General features: G+C 45.7%; 1 protein-coding gene and 1 long non-coding RNA gene across 2 annotated transcripts in view; one reads left to right on the forward strand and one right to left on the reverse strand.

Moving 5' to 3' along the window:
* The window catches only part of LCT (lactase), a 53,316-nt gene that overhangs the window by 12,364 nt on the left and 18,548 nt on the right, over positions 1-22,404 (forward strand). Inside the window, 6 exon segments of the mRNA XM_046018253.1 lie at positions 3,818-3,920; positions 5,874-5,952; positions 11,551-11,794; positions 11,796-12,278; positions 15,872-16,517; positions 20,430-21,980. Of these exon segments, the coding sequence (XP_045874209.1) occupies positions 3,818-3,920; positions 5,874-5,952; positions 11,551-11,794; positions 11,796-12,278; positions 15,872-16,517; positions 20,430-21,980 (3,106 nt within the window).
* On the reverse strand, positions 2,565-15,110 carry LOC123950474. Its single transcript, XR_006820231.1, has 3 exons — positions 15,099-15,110; positions 7,145-7,147; positions 2,565-2,737 (listed from the first exon to the last, which is right to left on the reverse strand). It is a non-coding gene; the product is annotated as an uncharacterized LOC123950474 (long non-coding RNA).

Below are 22,404 nucleotides of genomic sequence, written 5' to 3' on the forward strand. Positions count from 1 at the left end.
AGCCATAAGAACCTTCCTGTAACCTCAGGCCCTTTCTTCCTGTTCCCAGGATTGTTTTCCTCGAGTGTAATGATTGTGACGACTAGTTAGAGAAAGTGTGTTGATTGCCACCTACCTACATGTTAGCTTTCAAGTCCTGACTCCCCCCCCCCCCCCCACCTCCTGATAGGGGAGAACGGATTGGACCTTCCGAGTCCTAGCAATATTTCCATACTTAGGCCTGAAGAGCTACCTTCTCAGAGGCCTCTCTGGGGATGTCTGGCCACCAGCATTCACCCATGCCTTCCTCCTGCTCCTGCTGGGGTGGGCACAGAGCCACTCGCCTCTGCTTTCCACCCTGTGTCTCCTAGTTTTGAATCCCAACAGCCGCACCGCCAAGCCAGGTCGATTGTTAGAGGAATTATCTGGTGAGAGGCCAAGCTCGTTAGTGTCAACCCTCAGTGCAGCAGCTATGTGGGATCTCCATCTGACCTGAGGCTGGAAGCTGGAAATGAATTAGCATCCTTCCTCCCCCTCGTCTCTGGATTTCCCGCCACCCCTTGCAGGCACCACTGCTTTGGTTATCTAAAGGAATATGATCTCATAACCAAAGACAGCAGATGCATTTGCAAACATTTGAGTAATAGCCGCTGTGGTTTTTGTGCCCGCTGTGTGCCCAGCTCTGTGTGGGACACTTGATGCTCACAATATTCCCCTCCCACCCCGCCACAGCCAACCCCATCCCGTAAGAAACCTAACCAAAGTCAGACACGAGGTAGGGAGCAGAGCTGGGATTGGAAGCAGGCATTCTCATGACACCACACTGCCTCTCCAAAACAAAAATAATTCCAGGTTGTTGGGAACATTATAGTGAAGGTGGCGTTTTTGAAAATCACGTGTAATTTTAGTTATTTTTGTAACTGTCTTCCCTCCTGAACCTGAATTGCCTTGACCCAGAGTGGGCCCTGGTGGGCTTGCTAGCCAGATTTCTGGTCCTTCAGGGCCGATTATGTACCATCTTCAAAGCCTTTCCGATGCCTGTGATAACTAAACCTGTCTTTTGTCTTCCTTAAGGAATTCGGCCACAGCTTGCTGCTCAGTGAATGGATTCAGACCACGCTGACATTTTAAAACTGTCTGGCTTATGCAGACGTAGCATGCTTTAGAGAGCCCATCCACATTGGTTGGGCTTCATTTCTGCTTGAGAATGTGGTTTACAGGGTTTCCCTCTTTATATCAAAACATTTTCAAGAAGACCTGCTCTCACCAGTGCCTGGCTAGAGCCGTAACGCTGAGTCAACAGCTGGCCAGCCGAGCAGTAAAACCTGCCTTGGACAAACTCAGCTGCCCTTGGTTTTGCCTTGCGGCGATTCTTTGTTCCTTTCATTTCCTTAGGTAGAAATTAAATTCCATGTGTTGCCCTTGACAGCTCAGATGCAGCCCAGAGATTCCAGCTGTGAGGACAGAACTGAGCTGGAGAGGAGACCGGCCCTCTCCATGGTCATTGGTTACAGGCCTGTAGTGCTCCCACACACTTAGCCCCCAGCACAGGAAGAACAGCTGAGTTCTCACCCAGGAATGCAAATCACATCACCCACAGCTTCCTTCCCCACATGCCTGCTGTCCCAACTTAGCTCAGGCCCCCTGCCTCCTTCTGGGTTGAATGCAGAGCAGCGGGGAGCAGGTGCCTCTCCCTTCTTGTTTCCCTCCACTCTCCCCAGAGCGCGTGCACATCCGTCTCTGAGCCTCAGGGTCCAGCAGCCGCTGCTCCTCCCACCAGCACACAGGTGCTCTGGGCTGGAGGCCATCCTTAGGGCCAGCATCTCGATAAAGAGCCACAGCACGTCTGAATTCTGAATTCTGCAGGAGGTGCGTGAGCAGCCTCTCACATCCTCTCAGTAGGAGAGGCTCTGCTCACCCAGCGAATTCTCTGCTCATCAGAAGATGCCTCCAGCTCTCCCATCCTGTGATAGTACAAGCCGCCCCCACTGTGTATTGACCTTTAAGGATAGAGAAAATCCTGTTTCCTTAATAGTTGGGCTTTCCCGCATTGACCCAGCACTAGGGAAGAACAAGAGCTGTGTGAGCTGCAGCTCCACTAATTGTGGTCCTGGGCCACTTAGCTTCCGCCAAGCTGAAGACCCCTTATCTATGAAGAAGGGACACTGTTGCAGGTGACTCGGAAAATAACATGCCCGCCTTCTTTGGAAGTGGTTGTGTTGGTATCTCTCAGTGACCTTTAACTCCTCCGAGGAGGGAAAACTTGGTGTGGGGAAAATGACCAAAGCCAGCCTCCCCAAAAAAAGGTTATTTAAGGTGAAGTCGAGTGGTATGCCAACAGATAGGTCCCCCAATAATGGGTCCATGATCAAAGGAGCAAGACTGATACGAAGTGAAGGTCAAGCAAAGCTTTATTTCGCGCCAAGCATTGAGAATCAAACCAACCGGTCAGGGCCGTCTCTTACAAAGAGGCGATGATTCCCAGCCTCACAGGCTAACTTTTATAGAGCAAAGGCCATGTGGTTGAGCCTGGCCACACACAGGTGGCCAATGAGATTGCAACACTCAGAGAAAACTGCACAGTCATGCTAGGTCACGCATAAGTGACCAATTGAACTACAATTCACCCTATAGTAGACATTTGAACTAGCCTATCACCTTGGTCAGAATTGGCACCCAAAATGTGGGCCCACACTCCTTGATAGCTAGGGAGAGAGTGTGCGTGCCCCACTGATTGGATGTCTCCACCTGGCCTGACCTACCCTTGTATCTGGGTTTTGCTACCTGGGACTGGTTTCCCGGACTTGCTTTTAAGTAAGTTCTTCTGGGAGAGGCAGGGTCAATCAAAGTTTACTGCATAAACAACAAAATGGCTCCCTCTGGCTAAGTAGGCCCTTACACCAACCTTCAAATGTTTCCTTCCACAGTGAAATGGCCAAGAAATGAGAGAAAAGTCACATCTGCCCCCCCTTTTTTTTTAAATTTTTTAAAATTTATTTGACAGAAATCACAAGTAGGCAGAGAGGCAGGCAGAGAGAGAGGGGGAAGGCAGGCTCCCTGCTGAGCAGAGAGCCCGATGCGGGGTTTGATCCCACGACCCTGAGATCATGACCTGAGCTGAAGGCAGAGGCTTTAACCCACTGAGCCACCCAGGTGCCCCACATCTGCCCCTTTTGAATGAAGACCTCTTCTTTTAGCTTTCTATCATGGGAAATGTCAAATATATCCAGACATAGACAGGAGAGTGTCATGAAGCCATCCCCAACTTCAAAATCTATTGACTCATGGCTAATCGTGATCCATCTATCACCTACCTTCCCCTTATCAAGCCAGATTAGGCGTTTCTTTGTTGTTGCTGTTGTTGTTTTTAACTCATGACCCTAAGATCAAGACCTGAGCTGAGATCAAGACTGGGCCACCTAACTGACTGAGCCACCCAGGCACCTGTCAAGCCAGATTGTTCTGACGCAAACCCCAGACATTCATAAATACTGTTACGGTGGCACCTGATTGAGCTTCTTGTCATAACAAAGGCCCCTAGCGTGAGTGGATGGCCTTGTTCCTGGTCCCAACACAGGGCCAGGTTCTAGGAGGAGACTTGTAAGCATGTTGAACCTGTCTCTTGGCCAGGGGTTAATGGGGAGAGTGGCTGATTACTGAAAAGTGTAGACTGTTCTCCCTCAGGGTCTAGGGTCTGCTCCCATCACTAACTGACCTGACTGGAGAACGTTTCCCAAACCAGGGTGTTTGTAGCTTCTCATCTTGAAGCTCTATCTCTGTTATCAAAAGACTTACTCTAGACAGCTCCCGCTCACTTGCTGGCTTTGATCTTTTTCAGACTATTGAGCCAAAAGTGAAAATTTTTATCTTCAATCTGAGATTCCAAGACTGTCCTTCCACCAGGAAGAACTCAACCGGGCTGCTCTTTAGCCTTCTTGGGGGTGAGTGGACCATTGCTGGAGAGGTTTGTTTTTTTCCTTCCAAGTTTTTATTTCAATTCAAGGTAGTTAACATACAGTGCAGTATTGATTTCAGGAGTAGAATCGAGTGACTCATCACTTACCTAGAACATCCAGAGCTCATCACAACTAGTGCCCTCTTTAATGCCCATCACCCATTTAATCCATCCTCCACCCACCTCCCTCCATCAACACTCAGTTTGTTCTCTGTAGGTAAGAGTCTCATGGTTTGCTTCTCTGTTTTTATATTGTTTTATTTTTCCTTCCCTTCTGCTATGTTCATCAGTTTTGTTTCTTAAATTCTACATGAGTGAAATCCTACGGTATTTGTCTTTCTCTGACCTATTTTGTTTAGCATAATATACTCATGTTGTTGCCAATGACAAGATTCCATTCTTTTTGATGGCTAAATAATACTCTATTATATATACACCACATCTTCTTAAAGCATTCACCAGTTGATGGATATTTGGGCTCTTTCCATAATTTGGCTGTTGTTGATAATGCTGCTCTAAACATTGGGGTGCATGTGTCCCTTCAAGTCACTGCTTTTGTATCCTTCGTGTAAATACCTACTAGTGCCAATGCTAGATTGTAGGGTAGCTCTATTTTTAAATTTTTGAGGAAACTCCATACCGTTTTCCAAAGTGGCTACATCAGTTTGCATTCCCAGCAACAGTATAAGAGGGTTCTGCTTTTGCTGGAGAGGTTTTGAATGACATTTGGTGCACTGGCTTGGGGAATAGCAGTTTTAAAAGTCTGAGGTTCCAATAAGAGGAGGGACCAGAAGAGGGCTGGTCTGAGAGTTCTCCCCAGATGGGCTTAGTGTCCCTTGCCTTTGTATTCTTGGTCCCTTAGTTCCCACTTGAGAAAGAAGAGAGGTTCTGTACAAAGATGACAAAGATGCCTTGGTCTTGTGGAAATAAAGACCATCAGGCTTCCAGGTTCAGGTATAAGTATGGGAACTGCTCTGGCCTGAGTGTCCCTTTTCATTACTGCCCCCTCCGAGATCTCTCACCTTTGACCCCCTCCACTTATCCTTGCTCTTTTCCCTCTTTTACCTCAGCTTGCACATGGCCCTGGTGAGCACCTTACTGAAGCCTTCAGGTCTAAGACCCGCAGCTCATGGACCATCTTCTCTCTCTTAGTTCAAATTCATGAGAGTGAATCTGATTGGTGGACCATGGATCAAGAGATCACTTCAGGGCCCAATCACATCAAGGGAAAAGTGGATTGTGTTAAGGCATCAGGGGCTGAGGGCTACTAGAGAGGGACAGGTTCCTGGGTGTCCTGGTATTCATTCCAGTCACCCTGTAAGGTAGAGTAGAGGTCAGTAGTGCCCTTTCTACTACTTGTAACCAGTGCTGAGCCAGCTTCATAGACCTCACGACACTCATCCATAGATACAATTTAATAACCCTTGCCCTAACTCACATTTGGTGGCATAATGATTTCTGTTCTTAAGTTCCATCCCTTTCTAAATGGCTAAAATGATCAATTTATTGTTTATGCATAGTTCACAACAATTTTAAAAATCCCATCTCCTTCTGATGTTTGAGTTCTTCTAAATCAGTTGTTCTCCATGTGTGGTCTTCAGACCAGCAGGGTCAGCATCCCCTGAGAACTTGCTAGATATTCAAATTCTCGAGGCCCACATCAAATGCACTGGCTCAGAAACTCTGGGGTGGGCCCAGCAATCTGTGTTTAACAAGGTCTGCAGGCGATTCGGATGCCAGGGAAGTTTGAGAACCACTGTTCTAGCTACATGGAAGTCCATTCTGACCTCCTTACCTCTTTAGCACATGGTATTTTCCAGGGAACTTAGAATGATTGCTTGGAGCTAGGGTGTGGAATAAACAAGAAAATAATTGATTGCAGCCATAAACACTGTTCCTTGGGCTTCCAGGAGCCTTCATTAAACTTCTTGTTTTACAGCCATAAGTGAACACCACGTTCTCACCATTGGGTCTGATGTTAATACTCTGCTAAGCTGTTCACCACGTTCCAAGAAAAGGTAATGTTAGATTTCCTGTTTAACTATCAATCGCTGGTACTTGCAGAATGCTCTTTCACGCGTGTACTCGCAGGGGCTGTTGTCATCTGCCTCTTGGCCAGTGATTTTTATCCAGATGAGAAAGGAAGGCTCCGAGGGGACAGCAGCGAGAGAGCCTGTCTCCCACTGCATCCGACTCTGGGCTCACGTACTTCTGCATCCTCCCTTGTCATTCTGCCCTTGTGAGCCTGGCGGTTTGCCCAAGTCCGCACAGCAAGCAGAGCTGGGATTTGAACCCCTGCCTTCTAGTTGAAGAGCTTGTTGGAGGTAGTGTGTGTTTGTGGAAGGCTGGGTTAAAGATAGATCCGACTGCCCCATTGAAGTTACATGACCTGAGCAAGTGAGGGGAGTTCTCTACACCTGTTTCCTCCGGTGAACTGTGAAATCTCTTTCCCACAAGGAGACTGTAGTGTAGGTTGGAGATTTAGCTGTTGCAGTGAGGCAGAAGCCTAACTCAGGGATGTTCTGAGAGGTTTTTGTTTTTGTTTTTGTTTTTTTTAAAGATTTATTTATGTGTTTTAGAGAGAGGGAGTGAATGGTGGGGGGAGCAGATGGAGAAGGAGAGAGAGAAATTCAAGCAGACTCCACACTGAGCACAAAACCTGATGCGGGGCTTGATCCCATGACCCATGAGATCACAACTTGAGCCAAACCCAAGAGTCAGACGTTTAACAGACTGTGCCACCCAGGTGCCCCTGAACGGTTTTAATCTATGGTGTGGTTGCAAATAATTTCTTACTGAATGACTGAAGTCGCAAAATTTGTAAATGGCATATTAAAAAAAAATTGGGCTGGCTATGAGGTTACCCCCATAATGACACCCTCACACACTCATAGTCTGATGTGCTTCTCAAGTGAACAAGAAAAGGATGGTGCGGCGAGCAACACCACAGGTCGTTCCCTAGATCCCTCAGCCTTCTACGGGTGTGTTACACGTATGAGTTCATGCACCATTTGTTGACAAAGTACAAAGACTGGAAAGAAGCATTTGGCTTCCCAGACTTTCAGCTAGAGCTCTCCTTGTCCTTCACCTTAGACTTCACTAGGACAGCTCAGTCCAAGGTCACACACTTTAGCTGCTACCGCCTCTTTGTCCTTTCCCTCTCCCAGCCTCTCCCAGCACTTGTATATTCTGTTGTTCAGTCCTTTCAACTCACTTCAAGCCAGCAGGTCACACCAACAAGCCCAAAGCAGCTGCTGCATGTAAGGCTTTGTCCTGGGAGTATGAACGGTGCAAAGAGGAGATAGGTCAGAACCGCTCCCTGACCACGCTTGGAGTCAGTGGAGGCATGCTGGCCACATCTTTTCAGAAAATAGTACTCAAGAGGCCATAAAAAGAAGGGCTACCCTGAAAGCTCAGTGCCTGCAAAACCACAGGATGTCATGTAACACCTGCTCCAAGGTTCTCCCTTTAAACCTTGGCCTTGAAGCAAAAGTCCAATCCTGGCTAACATTAACCTGATAGCCAGGGGCCCTCACTCAGGTGGACACTGGTGGAGAGCCCACTGGGGGCGGGAACAAGTGGGGGCGGCGGGTTTCCAACAGGACTAACATTATTTTCTCTTCGAGAATCTTAGACCTTAGACGAGAGACAGGCCCACAAATGACTCTAACACCAGACTGTGGGAGGAGCATTACTCCCCAGATGGGGGGGAGAAAGAGCATTATCTGGGATGATCCGAGGTGGCTGGGGGCAGGGGAGGGACAGCTGAAGGAGGGCTACCTGAAAGGCCTGGGCATAGGGATAGAGGCTTTGTGTGCTAAATCTCTTTCCAAGTTAGGCAAACCCTAGACTCCCAGCATTAAACCTTTAGAGTGGCGCCTGGGTGGCTCAGTCATTGAGCGCCTGTCATCAGCTCAGGTCATGATCCCCCGAGTCCTGGGATCAAGCCTCGCATTGGGCTCCCAGCTTGGTGGGAAACCTGCTTCTCTCTCTCCCACTCCCCCTGCTCGTGTTCCCTCTTTTGCTGTGTCTCTCTCTGTCAAATAAATAAATAAAAATAAAATCTTAAAAAAAAAACAACTTTAGAGTAAATTGAGGGACACCTGGCTACCTCAGTCAGAAGAACCTGTGACTCTTGATCTCAGGGTTTTGAGTTTTAGCCCCACTTTGGGTATAGAGATTACTGAAATAATTTTTAAACTTAAAAAAAAAGCCTTTAGAGCACACTGTATTTTGTCTAGGGGCTGTTTGTTTATTTCTTCAAGACCTAATTTCTTCCAAGCTAGGAGGACAGCCAGGATCAGGAGGGCTGGGTCAGAGCAGCTGAGGCTGTTCACTGAGTGGGTGTCACTTGTGTCCTGATTGTGCTCCAGAGACCTGCATATATTATGGATAATCCATAACTATAGATCATTCCCCCCCTACTGCTGTTTTAGCAAATGTATTAGCTAATGCTTCATAAAACAGGAGGTGTTTAGGTTTGGAAGACCCAGGTTTGCTCCATGGGATGGAGGTCCCTCTGCAGTGTCCCTGTCACTTCTACCAGTTCTGTGCTCTGTGCCAACCTAGTACTGATGTCATCCTCTCTCCACAAGATGGCCCTTGGACAGGAGATGCTCTTGGACTGCACGTCCTTGGGCCTCCCTCACCCCCACCCCATATATTTTCTTCCCTGGACTGAACACACCCACCTCCACAGACCCTTCCTCAAGGTTGCCCTCTGGTGGTATAACTGCCAGAAACTTTAAAAAAAATTTTTATTATATTTATTTATTTATAATTACTTATTTTTATTAATGTATAATGTATTATTTGCCCCAGGGGTACAGGTCTGTGAATCGTCAGGCTTATTCACTTCACAGAACTCACCATAACACATACCCTCCCCTGTGTCCATAACCCAACCACCTTCTCCACACCAGCAACCTTCAGTTTGTTTCATGAGATTAAGAGTCTCTTATGGTTTGTCTCCCTCCCAGTCCCATCTTGTTTCATTTTTCCTTTCCTACCCGGCAAATTCCCCACTCTGCCTCTCAAATTCCTTATATCGGGGAGATCATATGATAATTGTCTTTCTCTGATTGACTTATTTCACTCAGCATAATACCTTCTAGTTCCACCCACGTCGTTGCAAATGGCAAGATTTCATTTCTTTTGATGGCTGCATAGTATTCCATTATATATATATATATATATGATATATACATATATATATATGATATATACACCACATCTTTTTTTTTTTAAGATTTTATTTATTTATTTGACAGATAGAGATCTCAAGTAGGGAGAGAGGCAGGCAGAGAGAGAGAGGAGGAAGCAGGCTCCCCGCCAAGCAGAGAGCCCGATGCGGGGCTCGATCCCAGAACCCTGGGATCATGACCTGAGCGAAAGGCAGAGGCTTTAACCCACTGAGCCACCCAGGCGCCCCACACCACATCTTCTTTATCCATTCATCTGTTGATGGACATCTAGGCTCTTTCCACAGTTTGGCTATTGTAGACATTGCTGCTATAAACATTTGGGTGCACGTGACCCTTCAGATGACTACATTTGCATATTTAGGGTAAATACCCAGTAGTGCAATTGCTGGGCTGTAGGGTAGCTCTCTTTTCAACTTTTTGAGGACCCTCCATGCTGTTCTCCAGAGTGGCTGCACCAGCTTGCATCCCATTAACAGTGAAGGAGGGTTCCCCTTTCCTTGCCAACATCTGTTGCTTCCTGACTTGTTAATTTTTGCCATTCTGACTGGTGTGAGGTGATATCTCATTGTGGTTTTGATTTGAATTTCTGTGAGGCTGAGTGATGTGGAGCACTTTTTTATGTGTCTGTTGGCCATCTGGATGTCTTCTTTGCAGAAATGTCTGTTCATGTCCTCTACCCATTACTGCCACATGCTTTTGAACTTCGTTTTCTTTTTTTTTTTTTTTAATATTTTATTTATTTGACCGAGAGAAATCACAACTAGGCAGAGAGGCAGGCAGAGAGAGATGAGGAAACAGGCTCCCCGCGGAGCAGAGAGCCCGATGTGGGGCTCAATCCCAGGACCCTGGGATCATGACCTGAGCCGAAGGCAGAGGCTTTAATCCACTGAGCCACCCAGGCGCCCTGAACTGCGCTTTCCATCCCACAGGGCAGTACTTGGAGACTGGGAAATCAATTCAAGGTTTGTTTTGAAATATTAGAAAAAAATGTTTTATTTTAAAAAACGAAGGAAGGAAAGACAGAAGGAGAGAAATGGACTAAAAATAAAACAAAACAGAAAATAGACTATTCATGTAAGGATAGCATTTTTATGTTCTATTTCAAATCTATATTTATCTGAATTTATTTATATGAAATACTAAAAATATACAAATATCGACACACAAATTTAGTGATATATGGTTAAAAGCACACTTGTTTATAAAGATTTTATTTATTTGAGGGCCGCTCAGTGAGTTGAAAGGTATAATCATTGCGAATCCAGGCTACTATCTCATTTTGTCATCCTTAATAAGACTTCTACCTTATGGTCCAGGATCGATGCTTGAGCTCCAACTGTTATGTCCATAGTCCAGGCATCACGGAGAAAGGACTGCCATTCACCGTGCTCCTGCAGTGCCCCAGGGCAGGTCCCAGTGGAAGAGCCAGAGTTAATATTTAGCTAGTGCATATCAGCAGAGCTATACCAGTAGCTCAATTATTGAACTACTTCTGTACCAGCTGGTAGATAGGTGCTGGTCTCCTGATGCCCAGAACTTACTCATTTCTTTAAGTCTCAGTTTCCTTTTCTGCAGGATAAGCATACATAATTGCAGTACATATCTCATAAATCTGTAAATATTAAATGAGAGACCAACATTCTTATCAAAGTGGCCAGTACAGAATTAAGGCATAATGAATTAAAGCCATCATTATTATTAGCTATGTTGTTTTTATTTAGTTAATTAAGTTATTGAGAGTGAGGTGGGGGAGGGGCAGAGGGCGAGAGTAAATTTTTTTTTTCAAGATTTTATTTACTTATTTGACTGAGAGAGACACAGCAAGAGAGGGAGCACAAGCAGGGGGAGTGGGAGAGGGAGAAGCAGCCTTCCCATGGAGCAGGGAGCCGGGTGCAGGGTTCAGTTCCAGGACCCTGGGATCAGGACCTGGGCAGAAGGCAGAGGCTTAACGACTGAGCCACCCAGGCACCCGAGAGTAAATCTTAAGCAGGAACCCAGCACAGGGCTTGATATCAGGACCCTGAGATCATGCCCTGAGCAGAAATAAGAGTGCAATGCTTAGCCCAAGAAGCCACAGAGGCACCCCAATTAGCTATGTTTTTATACATAATAATAAGGGAAAAAATGCATAGAACCAAAGACAGTACTCAAGGACAAGCTAATACAGGGAACAGTCAGCTTGGCACAGTGTTTGACTCCTGCAGGAGCAATAATAACTGACCTAAGAACAGGCAATAATAGTAATTTCCCCACCCATCAGTCACTTCCTGTCCACAACTTTGTGGGTATGGTTTTTGACTCCCTGTTTCTGGAACCTCCCCTGATGACCCATGTTGTCGCGATCCCTCTGTCTCCGGGTGGAGGTAAGCTGCAGAGTCATCCCTGTGTTCCTTTGTCTTCCCAACCCTGCAGCGGGCCCTGCTCTCTGACGGGCAGCCGGTCCCTTCAGGCCTCGGCACCGCGGGACGTGGGGCGCGCAGCCGGCTCCTCGCCGCAAGGCTCGTCCTACCGGAGAGTCTGGGCAACCTTTGCCAACCAGTCCAGGGCTGAGAGAGACGCTTTCCTGCCTGATGTTTTCCCGGACGACTTCCTCTGGGGTGTCTCCACCGGAGCCTTCAACGTGGAAGGCGGCTGGGCCGAGGGCGGAAGGGGGGCCGAGCGTCTGGGACCCGCTGGGGCGCCTGAACGCCGCCCGGGGCGCAGTGACGCCGGAGGTGGCCAGTGACAGTTACCACAAAGTGGACACCGATGTGGCCCTGCTCCGGGGCCTCCGAGCCCAGGTGTACAAGTTTTCCATCTCCTGGTCCCGCATCTTCCCCAGCGGCCGCGGGCACCGGGCCAGTCCCCAGGGCGTCGCGTACTACAGCAGGCTCGTGGACAGCTTGTTGGCCGCGGGCATCGAGCCCATGGCCACGCTCTTCCACTGGGACCTGCCCCGGGCGCTGCAGGAGCACGGCGGGTGGCAGAACGACAGCGTGGTGGACGCGTTCCTGGACTACACGGCTTTCTGCTTCGCCACCTTCGGGGACCGCGTGAAGCTGTGGGTGACCTTCCACGAGCCGTGGGTGATGAGCTACGCCGGCTATGGCACTGGCCGCCATGCGCCGGGCCTCTCAGACCCAGGGGTGGCCTCTTTCAAGGTATGTCTGGGCCCTATGAGGCCACCTCACTGGGGGAGACATTTCTCTGGGAGTAAGTCGTTTTCTCTTCCCTTCAGCACGACTTTCCTTTTTGTCCTTTAAAAGAAGCCAGAAGGGGGAGGGAAGGCACTGGGAATTGTTAATCACCTTATTTTGTCCAGACGCTGTGGTGGCCCTTGGAAAACAGTCATTATGTCCTTGGCACAGCGCTGCTGGCTGAGGGAATTGGGGGTGGGAGAACAGAAACTGCTTCTGGTGGTGTCGGTAGAGGGCAGGCGTTTGGGGCCAGAATTGGGGCCAGCACATTCTCCATGTGCAGAGTCCAGACTAGCCTAAGCAAAGAGGGAATCTGTCTCCCTAGGAAACGGAAAAGTCTGGGTTTTAGCTGGTCACAGTGGAGCTTGATCAGACCTAGAACCGTGCCACTAGTACTCCATTTTTCTTCTCTTGCCCCCCCCTACTGGCTTTCTACTTGAACTGCCTGCTAACCAGATGGCAGCCGTCCTGCTCTCCTCCTTCAAGACCAGCAGGAAAGCAAGCTTGCCTCTCTTCTGGCATTCCCAGCAAATGCTTTCCTGTGTCTTGTGGCTGCTGCCTGGGTTGCATGCCCATCCCCGAACCAGTCACTGGGTCTGGGCTAGGGGATTGGAATGCACTGGCTGGTCTGGGTCCCGATGCCAGCTCTACCCTTCACACACTGGCTGAGAGGAAGGGAGGGAGAAAGGGTTCAGCTTTCCAGAGGCTAGTCAGTATAGCATTCCCATAAGAAGGGGATGTATATACTGGAAACAACAATTTAAATGGCTTAATATAGGTCCTTTCCATCCTTTCCATATTTCTTCAAAATCTCAGCCTTCCCTGGCAGCCTTCTTCAGGATGGACTGGCTAGTCTGGCTTTCTCCTGCCACACTTGGGGTTCTCTTCTGAAATAGGAGTCTTTGCCCCATACTGGTTATTAAAGAGGACACCATGGCTCATTTCCTTGAGATTTAAAGCTTTTTGGAGGAGATGATACAAATACACATAAGAAAATTAGAGAACAGGGGCACCCGGGTTGCTCAGTGGGTTAAAGCCTCTACCTTCAGTTCAGGTCATGATCCTAGGGTCCTGGGATCGAGCCCCGTATTGAGCTCTCTGCTCAGTGGGGAGCCTGCTTCCTCTTCTCTCTCTCTCTGCCTGCCTCTCTGCCTACTTGTGATTTCTCTCTGTCAAACAAATAAAATCTTAAAAAAAAAAAAAGAAAATTAGAGAACAGTCTCAAACGTCCACAATGAGATAGAAAAATCAGAATCAGTGACTTGATGAAATGCCAAAAATCATAGTACTGAAGTCGAGCCTTCTACTCTGTTCTCATTCAGCAAGTGACAGTACACACTGAAAGAGAACGCTTCTGAAAATGGAAGGTTGGAACCTTTCTATTCATCTCTTCATTGTAAAACTCATACTAACCTCTTCTCCTTAGGCTTCTTATCCCTACAAGTGTGGCTCCTGGAAAGCCTACCTCACTTTAGTCCTTCACGTCTTGCTTTTATGTATTAGTTAAAACAGTATAATGCCATTAAGGGTAAATTTCATAGAAAAAGTTTCTTTCCTGATTCTGCCCCTATTTCCTTCCAGTCCTAGCTCCCTTACATTTACAGTGTACTCACAGTGCACTTGATTTAGTGCATTTTTTAAGTTGACTTTATTTTTTATAGTAATTTTAAGTTCATAGCAAAATTGAACAGAAGTAACATTGATTTCCCATATACTGCCCCCGCCCCCACAGCTTCCCCCATTATCAACACCCCTCATTACCAGCATGGTACGTTTTTTGCAACTGACGACCCTACACTGACACATCACAATTACCCAGTGCCTATTTTTCACTTGACTTGTCATTAACACTTTTCCGTGTTCCATGGCCACAGTGGCTGGTTCTGCTAGTGGTCTGATAGCCCACCGATCCCCCTGCCTTACACAGACTCGTTTAGGAGGCAAGCAGTCCTACCTTTTGGAAAGGAGCGCAGTTTGCCATGGAGTTTAGGACCCAGTTAAAGACTAACATTTGGGACATGAGAAGTGGTGAGGAATTTCACTTCTAGGGCCTATTTTGATGTGAAATTCTTCAATAAGAAGTGTCGTCATCTTCAGAAGATAAAAATGAAAAAGGAAAGAAAGCTAGGCAGCAGCAAGCTCCTGCCTGCACTCCAGGTTTCTGCTTGGTGCTTGTATACACTTTTTTAAAAAAAGATTTTATTTATTTATTTGACAGAGGGAACACAAGCAGGTTGAGTGGGAGAGAGAGAAGCAGGCTCCCAGATAAGCAGGGAGCCCGATGTGGGGCTCGATCCCAGGACCCTGGGATCATGACCTGAGCTGAAGGCAGGTGCCCAGTGACTAAGCCAGCCATGCACCCATGTAGCCACAATCTTCTTTAGTGCTTCTAAATGGATCCATAATTACTGCTTCTTGCAGAAAAGGAAACTGAGTGAGAAGATTGAGTTTCCTGAGCAAGTTAGTGACAAAGTCAAGATTAAAATCTACGTGTATTATACTTCAGGCACCCCACTTTTGCCTGTTTTCCCATGGTGCTCTGCCGAGGGAAGCTGTTGACTTTTATAAGACCTTGAGTTAAGTCTACAAAGAGATTCCTGGGCATGGGTTTTCTTTCTAGATTTCACTATAGAAAGGAGGACAGGTAGGTTAGAATTATCCCATTCCTTGTATGGCGACTAAAATGATCCCCCCAAATTCATTGTTGATGAATTAGTCAATAAGGATTATTGAGGGCAAAGGCAGAATAGCATTGTTTGGGACAATACAGGCCTAGAGTCAGACTTCCTGCATTCCACCCTCTGGATCTTGTTTCCCTCATTGTACAATGGTAATAATAATTATACCTGCCATATAAGGTTGTTGTAAGAAATACATGAGAGAATTCATTAACAACGTTTCCTATGAACTATGGTGTTGATGCTGCTGCTATTGACCTGTCTGTAGTGGTGGTGACTCATTGACATGTCATTGACTTACTGTCTCTGTTGTCTGCACTGTTGGTATTGCCAGCACTGGTGTTGATGGTGTTGTCAGTGTCAACAATGTCCATGTCCTTGATTTATTGACATTATTAGCATCTGTCTTCACTTCTTATTGATATTGTTGACTTGTTGACATTGGCATTAACTTGCTGATGACTTTCTGATGTTGTCTATATTACTCTTTTTATTTTTTTTATTTTTATTTTTTTTAAAGATTTTATTTATTTATTTGACAGAGAGCGAGATCACAAGTAGGCAGAGAGGTAGGCAGAGAGGGAGGAGGAAGCAGGCTCCCCGCGGAGCAGAGAGCCCGATGCGGGGCTTGATCCCAGGACCCTGAGATCATGACCTGAGCCGAAGGCAGCGGCTTAATCCACTGAGCCACCCCGGCGCCCTGATATTACTCTTTTTATTGATGTGGACATTTTCACTGTTAATGTTGTCATTAACGTTGGTAACCTTGACATTGGTGTTAACTTGTTGAGTTGTTGTAGACTTGATATTGGCTTATGATTGTTGGCTTTGCTGTTGGTTGTTATGAAGCACTGTATTCCCTTCTTTCTTCCTCACAAGGTGGCTCACTTGGTCCTCAAGGCTCATGCCAGAGTTTGGCACCACTATAATAGTCACTATCGTCTACAGCAGCAGGGACGTGTGGGCATTGTGTTGAACTCAGACTGGGCAGAACCTCTGTCTCCAGAGAGGCCCGAGGACCTCACAGCCTCTGAACGCTTCTTGCATTTCATGCTGGGCTGGTTTGCACACCCCATCTTTGTGGATGGAGACTACCCTGCTGCCCTGAAGGCCCAGATCCAACAGATGAACCAACGGTGCCCCAGTCCTGTGGCCCAGCTCCCTGAGTTCACAGAAGCAGAGAAGCAGCTTCTGAAAGGCTCCGCTGATTTTCTGGGTCTATCTCATTATACCTCCCGCCTCATCAGCAAGACCCAAGAAGATTCCTGCATCCCCAGCTATGATACCATTGGGGGCTTCTCCCAACATGTGGACCCTGTGTGGCCTCAGACCTCATCCCCTTGGATTTATGTGGTACCCTGGGGTATAAGGAGACTGTTGCAGTTTGTACATTTGGAATATACAAGAGGAAAAGTTCCGATCTACCTGGCTGGGAATGGCATGCCCATAGGGGAGACTGAAGATCTCTTTGAGGATTCCTTGAGAGTGGACTATTTCAATAAATATATCAACGAGGTGCTCAAGGGTAAGAATGATGGATATGTTGGTGATTGGAAAGTGGGTGGTACTTCTCCAAGTCTTCAAAGTTTTGTTTAATGAGACAAAGATAGTCTTCCAAGAAAATGAAGCCAAAAAGTAGTAGTAGTAGTACTAGTAGTACTAGTAGTAGTAGTAATAGCATGAATCCTTCACATTACTCTCCTGTCTCCCCCAGAAGCCTCAAATTTTTGCTCCTGTGTTCTTATTTCCTATAATGCCTCCTTCTCCATTCTGCCCATCTGAGTCTTATCCACTGATCAGGAATCATCTTCTTTTAATGCATTCATTTAACAAAAATGTATTCAGTGCCTATTATGTGCCACACATTGCACAAGACTGTAGGGGTAAAATATTGAATAAAATATCACTTTTTCCCAGAGGACACTCAGAGTCTACAGAGGAACCCAGAAAGTTACAATATAGGATGACAATGGCATTGTAAGATGGGACTCCAACCCATTAAATCTTCCCTCATTGTTCTGGCCACATTAATCTCCATCTTCTTTAACCAGCTATAACATCTACATTCCACACCATTAACTTTGATCCAGTTAATTCATACCTACAGAATCATTCTTGCCTAACAAAGCTTCAAATGTATTTTAAATTTTTTAAAAATTTTAATTCCAGTACAGTTAATTCCAGTATAGTTAACATACAGTGTTATATCGGTTTTAGGTATACAATATAGTGATCTGACAATTCTATACATTACTTAGTGCTTATCATGATAAATGTACATGATAAATAATCTCCTTCACCTATTTCACTCATCTCCACACCCCCTCCTCTTTGATAACCATCAGCTTGTTCTATGTGGCTAAGAGTCTTGGTTTGTCTCTTGTATTCTTTGTTTTGTTTCTTAAATTCCACATATGGGTGAAATCATATGGTATTTGTATTTATCTGATTGACCTGTTTTACTTGGCATTATACCCCCTCCATCCATCCATGTTGTTGCAATTGGTAAGATTTCATTCTTTTTTATAGTTGGGTAATATTGCATTGCATATATAAATACCACATCGTCTTTATCCATTCATCTTTTGATAGACACTTGGGCTGCTTCCATAATTTGGCTGTTGTAATTAATGCTGCAGTGAACAGGGTACATATATCTTTTTGAATCAGTGTTTTTATATTCTTTGGGTAAATATCCAGTTTAGAATTACTGGATCATAGGGTAATTCTATTTTTAGTTTTTTGAGGAACCTCCATGCTGTTTTCCCCAGTGGCTGTAGTAATTTACATTCTCACCAACAGTGCATGAGAGTTCCTTTTTCTCCACATCCTCACCAGCACTTGCTGTTTCTTGTGTTTTTTATTTTAGCCATTCTGACGGGTCTGAAGTGATATTTCATTGTAGTTTTGATTTACATTTTCCTGACGATGAGTGATGTTGAACATCTTTTCATGGGTCTGTTGGTGATCTGTATGTCTTCTTTGAAGAAATGTCTGCTTGTGTCTTCTGCCCATTTTTAAAATTGGATTATTTATTTTTTGGGTATTGAGTTATATCAGTTCTTAATCTACTTTGAATACTAACCCTTTATTGGATATGTAGTTTTCAAATATGTTATATCTTTTCCTATTCCAGAGGTTGTCTTTTAGTTTTGTTGATGGTTTCCTTTGCTGTGCAGAAGCTTTTTATTTTGATGTAGGCCCAATACTTTATTTCTGGTTTTGTTTTGTTTGCCTCAAGACACATCTAGAAAGATGTCGATATGGCCAGTGTTAGAGAAATTACTGCTTATGCTCTCTCTTTTCTACGATTGTTATGGTTTCAGGTCTCGTATTTACATTTTTAATACATTTGAGTTTATTTTTGTGTATGGTGCAGAAAACTGGTCCAGTTTCATTCTTTTGCATGTAGCTAACTTTCCCTGTGCTATTTGTTGAAGAGACTTTTTCCCATATGCCTTTTTATTCTAAGTAAAAAGGAATGGCAAATAGTTTTCATCTCATATGTCAGTGCTAATCAGTCAATGAGTGGCTAGTCACCTGCCTAGGGGGCTATGTTGAGAAGATTTCAGGGCCTTGTCTAGATTCACTGAAAGAGTTGTTTCGTAATACCTTGCTCTAGGCACTTCAGTAAGGAATGGAGAAACACAGTCACTGTTGCTGAGGCCAGACACTCTCTCTTATACTTTGCTTGTACCCTTAGCATCAGGGTTACAATTCTGTAATCTTCACAATCCTGGAATCCCTTTAAGAGATTATCTCAAGTGATCTTTGAAACAGCCTTGTGCAGAAAATAGGGGCATATTTTTTAAAAAAGATTTTATTTATTTGAGAGAAAGCATGTGCACAAGCTGGGAGTTGGGGGAGAGGCAGAGGAGGAGGAGAAGCAAGCTTCCCAGTGAGCAGGGAGACCAGTGTGGGGCTTGATCCCAGAATCCTGGGATCATGACCCGAGCTGAAAGCAGCTGCTTAACTGACTGACCCACCTAGGCACAGTAGTGGCAGATATTATCTTGATGGGACAATTGTGAAAACTAATGCTCAGAGAGATTACATGATGTACCTGATCAGCCAGTGAGAGGCCTTTTTATTTCTGTCTCAGCAGTACCCACAAACCTATGAGGCTTCGATTCATCTTTGTTTCCAGAGCCTATTACAGCCTGGGACAATGTAGGTGCTTATTAAATTATTCATTGAATGATTAAGTAAACTATACATAGTATATGAATTATGCCTCTTACACAGTTAGTGTTTGTTGAGAGTCTGTGTAATCTGACAAAAATAGGGCTTAATACTTTGCTGGTTCCCAGTTTGAGCCCAAAGCTGTTGCTTTACTCTGAGGCTGATATTTCCTTGACTCACCAGACTTTTTTTTCCCCCTTCTTTTCTTTTCTTTCTTCTTTCTTTCCTTTTCTCTCTTTCCTTCCTTCCTTTCTTTTATTTTCCTTTCTTTCTCTCTCTCTCTTTCATTTTTCTCATAGTTCTGGAAGCCAGAAGTCCAAATTGGAGATGTCAGTAAGACTACTCTCCCTCTGAAGTCTCCAAAGTAGACTCCTTCCTCGCTTCTTGCAGCTTCTGGTAGCTCTAAGCATTCCCGACTAGTGGCTGCGTCACCCTGCTCTCTGCCCCCATCTTCATGTGGACCTTCTCTGCTTCTCTTTTAAGGATTCTTGTCATTGGATTTCTGACTCATCCAGTTTTGCAGGATGATCACGTCTTAAGATCCCTAACTTAATTGCATCTACAAAGACCCTTTTTCCAAATAAGATTACATTCACTGGTATGGGAAGTTAAGATTTGGACATATCTTTTTGAGGACTTCTATTCAACCCACTTACCAGGGAACACCTTACTGTAGGCTTTATTTCTCTTTTCTAAGATGGGATGTGTGATCATTTTATATCAGTATTGCTAAATATAAGGAAAAGCAAAAGTACATTTGAGATATTTTTCATTCTATAAAAAACCAAGGAGTCCTGATAAAAGCAGATGGAACACATTCTCGTATTCATTTTAAGGCAGGGATGCTCCTCTGGATTGAGATTTATGACCACAAATGTGACCTGATGATTTGTAGGGCCTTGTGGGTTTTTCTTTTATTTATTCTAAGGAAAAAGGGTTAGCATTTTTGGGGTAACCTAAGTCCCCTCCAAACTGTGTATAAAGGAAAACCTTTATTTATTTTTTAAGATTTTATTTATTTGACAGAGAGATGACAAGTAGGCAGAGAGGCAGGCAGAGAGAGGAGGAAGCAGGCTCCCTGCCGAGCAAAGAGGACAATGCGGGGCTTGATCCCAGGACCCTGGGACCATGACCCGAGCCCAAGGCAGAGGCCTTAACCCACTGAGCCACTCAGGCGCCCAAAAGGAAAACCTTTAAATAGCAACATCAGTAATAGAGACTTTAAAATAATCCTGAATTTTGTTTCTCTCTATAGCTATCAAGGACGACTTGGTGGATGTTCGATCTTACATTGCTCGTGCCCTCATGGATGGCTTCGAAGGCCCCTCTGGTTACAGCCAGAGGTTTGGGCTGCACCACGTCAACTTCAATGACAGCAGCAAGCCGAGGACTCCCAGGAAGTCTGCCTACTTTTTCACCAGCATCATTGAAAAGAATGGTTTTCTTCCCAAGGTAGTAAAGAGACTGCCACCGCCCAGTGCATCAAACTTTCCACCTAAAATGAGAGCCTTCACTTTCCCATCTGATGTGCCCTCCAAAGCTAAAGTTGTTTGGGAAAAGTTCTCCAACCAACCCAAGTTTGAAAGAGATCTGTTCTACCATGGCACTTTCCGGGATGACTTTCTGTGGGGTGTGTCTTCATCAGCTTATCAGATTGAAGGAGCTTGGGATGCTGATGGCAAAGGCCCCAGCATCTGGGATAACTTCACCCACACACCAGGGAGCAGTGTGAAAGACGGTGCCACCGGAGACATCGCCTGTGACAGCTATAACCAATTGGATGCAGATCTGAATATGCTTCGAGCTTTGAAGGTGAAGGCCTATCGTTTCTCTCTCTCCTGGTCTAGGATTTTCCCAACGGGAAGAAACAATTCTATCAACAGACACGGTGTTGATTATTACAACAGGCTGATCAATGGCTTGGTGGCAAGCAACATTTCACCCATGGTGACACTGTACCATTGGGACCTGCCCCAGGCTCTCCAGGATATTGGAGGCTGGGAAAATTCTTCCTTGATTGAGTTGTTTAACAGCTATGCGGACTTTTGTTTCCAGACCTTTGGGGACAGAGTCAAGTTCTGGATGACCTTTAATGAGCCCATGTACCAGGCATGGTTAGGTTATGGCTCAGGGGAGTTTCCTCCACAGGTGAAGGACCCAGGCTGGGCACCTTACAGGATTGGCCATGCAATCATCAAAGCTCATGCCAGAGTCTATCACACTTACAATGAGAAATATAGGCAGGAACAGAAGGGGGTAATCTCTTTGAGTCTCAGTACACACTGGGCAGAGCCCAAGTCACCAGAGATCCCGAGGGAGGTGGAGGCAGCTGACCGAATGCTGCAGTTCTCACTGGGCTGGTTTGCCCACCCCATTTTCCGAAATGGAGACTATCCTGATGCCATGAAGTGGAAAGTGGGGAATAGGAGTGAACTTCAACACTTGGCCACCTCCCGCCTGCCAAGCTTCACTGAGGAAGAGAAGAGATACATCAGGGGTACAGCCGACGTGTTCTGCCTTAACACCTACTACTCCAGAATCGTGCAGCACAGAACGCCCAGGTTAAACCCACCCTCCTATGAAGATGACCGGGAGACAACCGAGATGGAGGACTCTTCATGGCCCTCCACAGCAATGGACAGAGCTGCGCCGTGGGGGACACGAAGGCTGCTCAACTGGATCAAGGAAGAGTATGGCGACATCCCCATTTACATCACTGAAAATGGAGTGGCGCTGACCAGTCCAAAAGTGGAAGATACCGACAGGATATTTTACCACAAAACCTACATCAATGAAGCTTTGAAAGGTAGGTGAGCATTGATGTCCCCCTTACAGAATCTTCCGGCATCTGTATGTAACATGCCTGAAATGGTTTGGCAGAGTGGATTACAGACCATCAACAAGTCTCTCTTAGGGCCTAACTCCATAATTCTTTTCCCTTCTGGGGTTACATATCCCTTTGGAAATTTGAAAAAAAGCTATGGTCATCTTCCCATTCATACAGAGTATTTCCATGGGTCCATCCATTCCTTACTGAGCAACTGCTGTGTGACGAGTTCTATTCTAAGTTCAGTGAACGAAAAGATAACATGGAGCTTATATCCTGGTGAGTTCCATGCACCCCGGAAAAAGAAACTCTTCTCTAATTCACATTTGTATGTTTAACTTCTAAAGTGGGCTGAGACTCTTGATTTGAGGCACGTCCCTTCACCCCAACAAAAGAATTTGAT

This window comes from Meles meles, chromosome 9 (assembly GCF_922984935.1).
Source record: "Meles meles chromosome 9, mMelMel3.1 paternal haplotype, whole genome shotgun sequence".
Lineage (NCBI taxonomy): Eukaryota > Metazoa > Chordata > Mammalia > Carnivora > Mustelidae > Meles > Meles meles.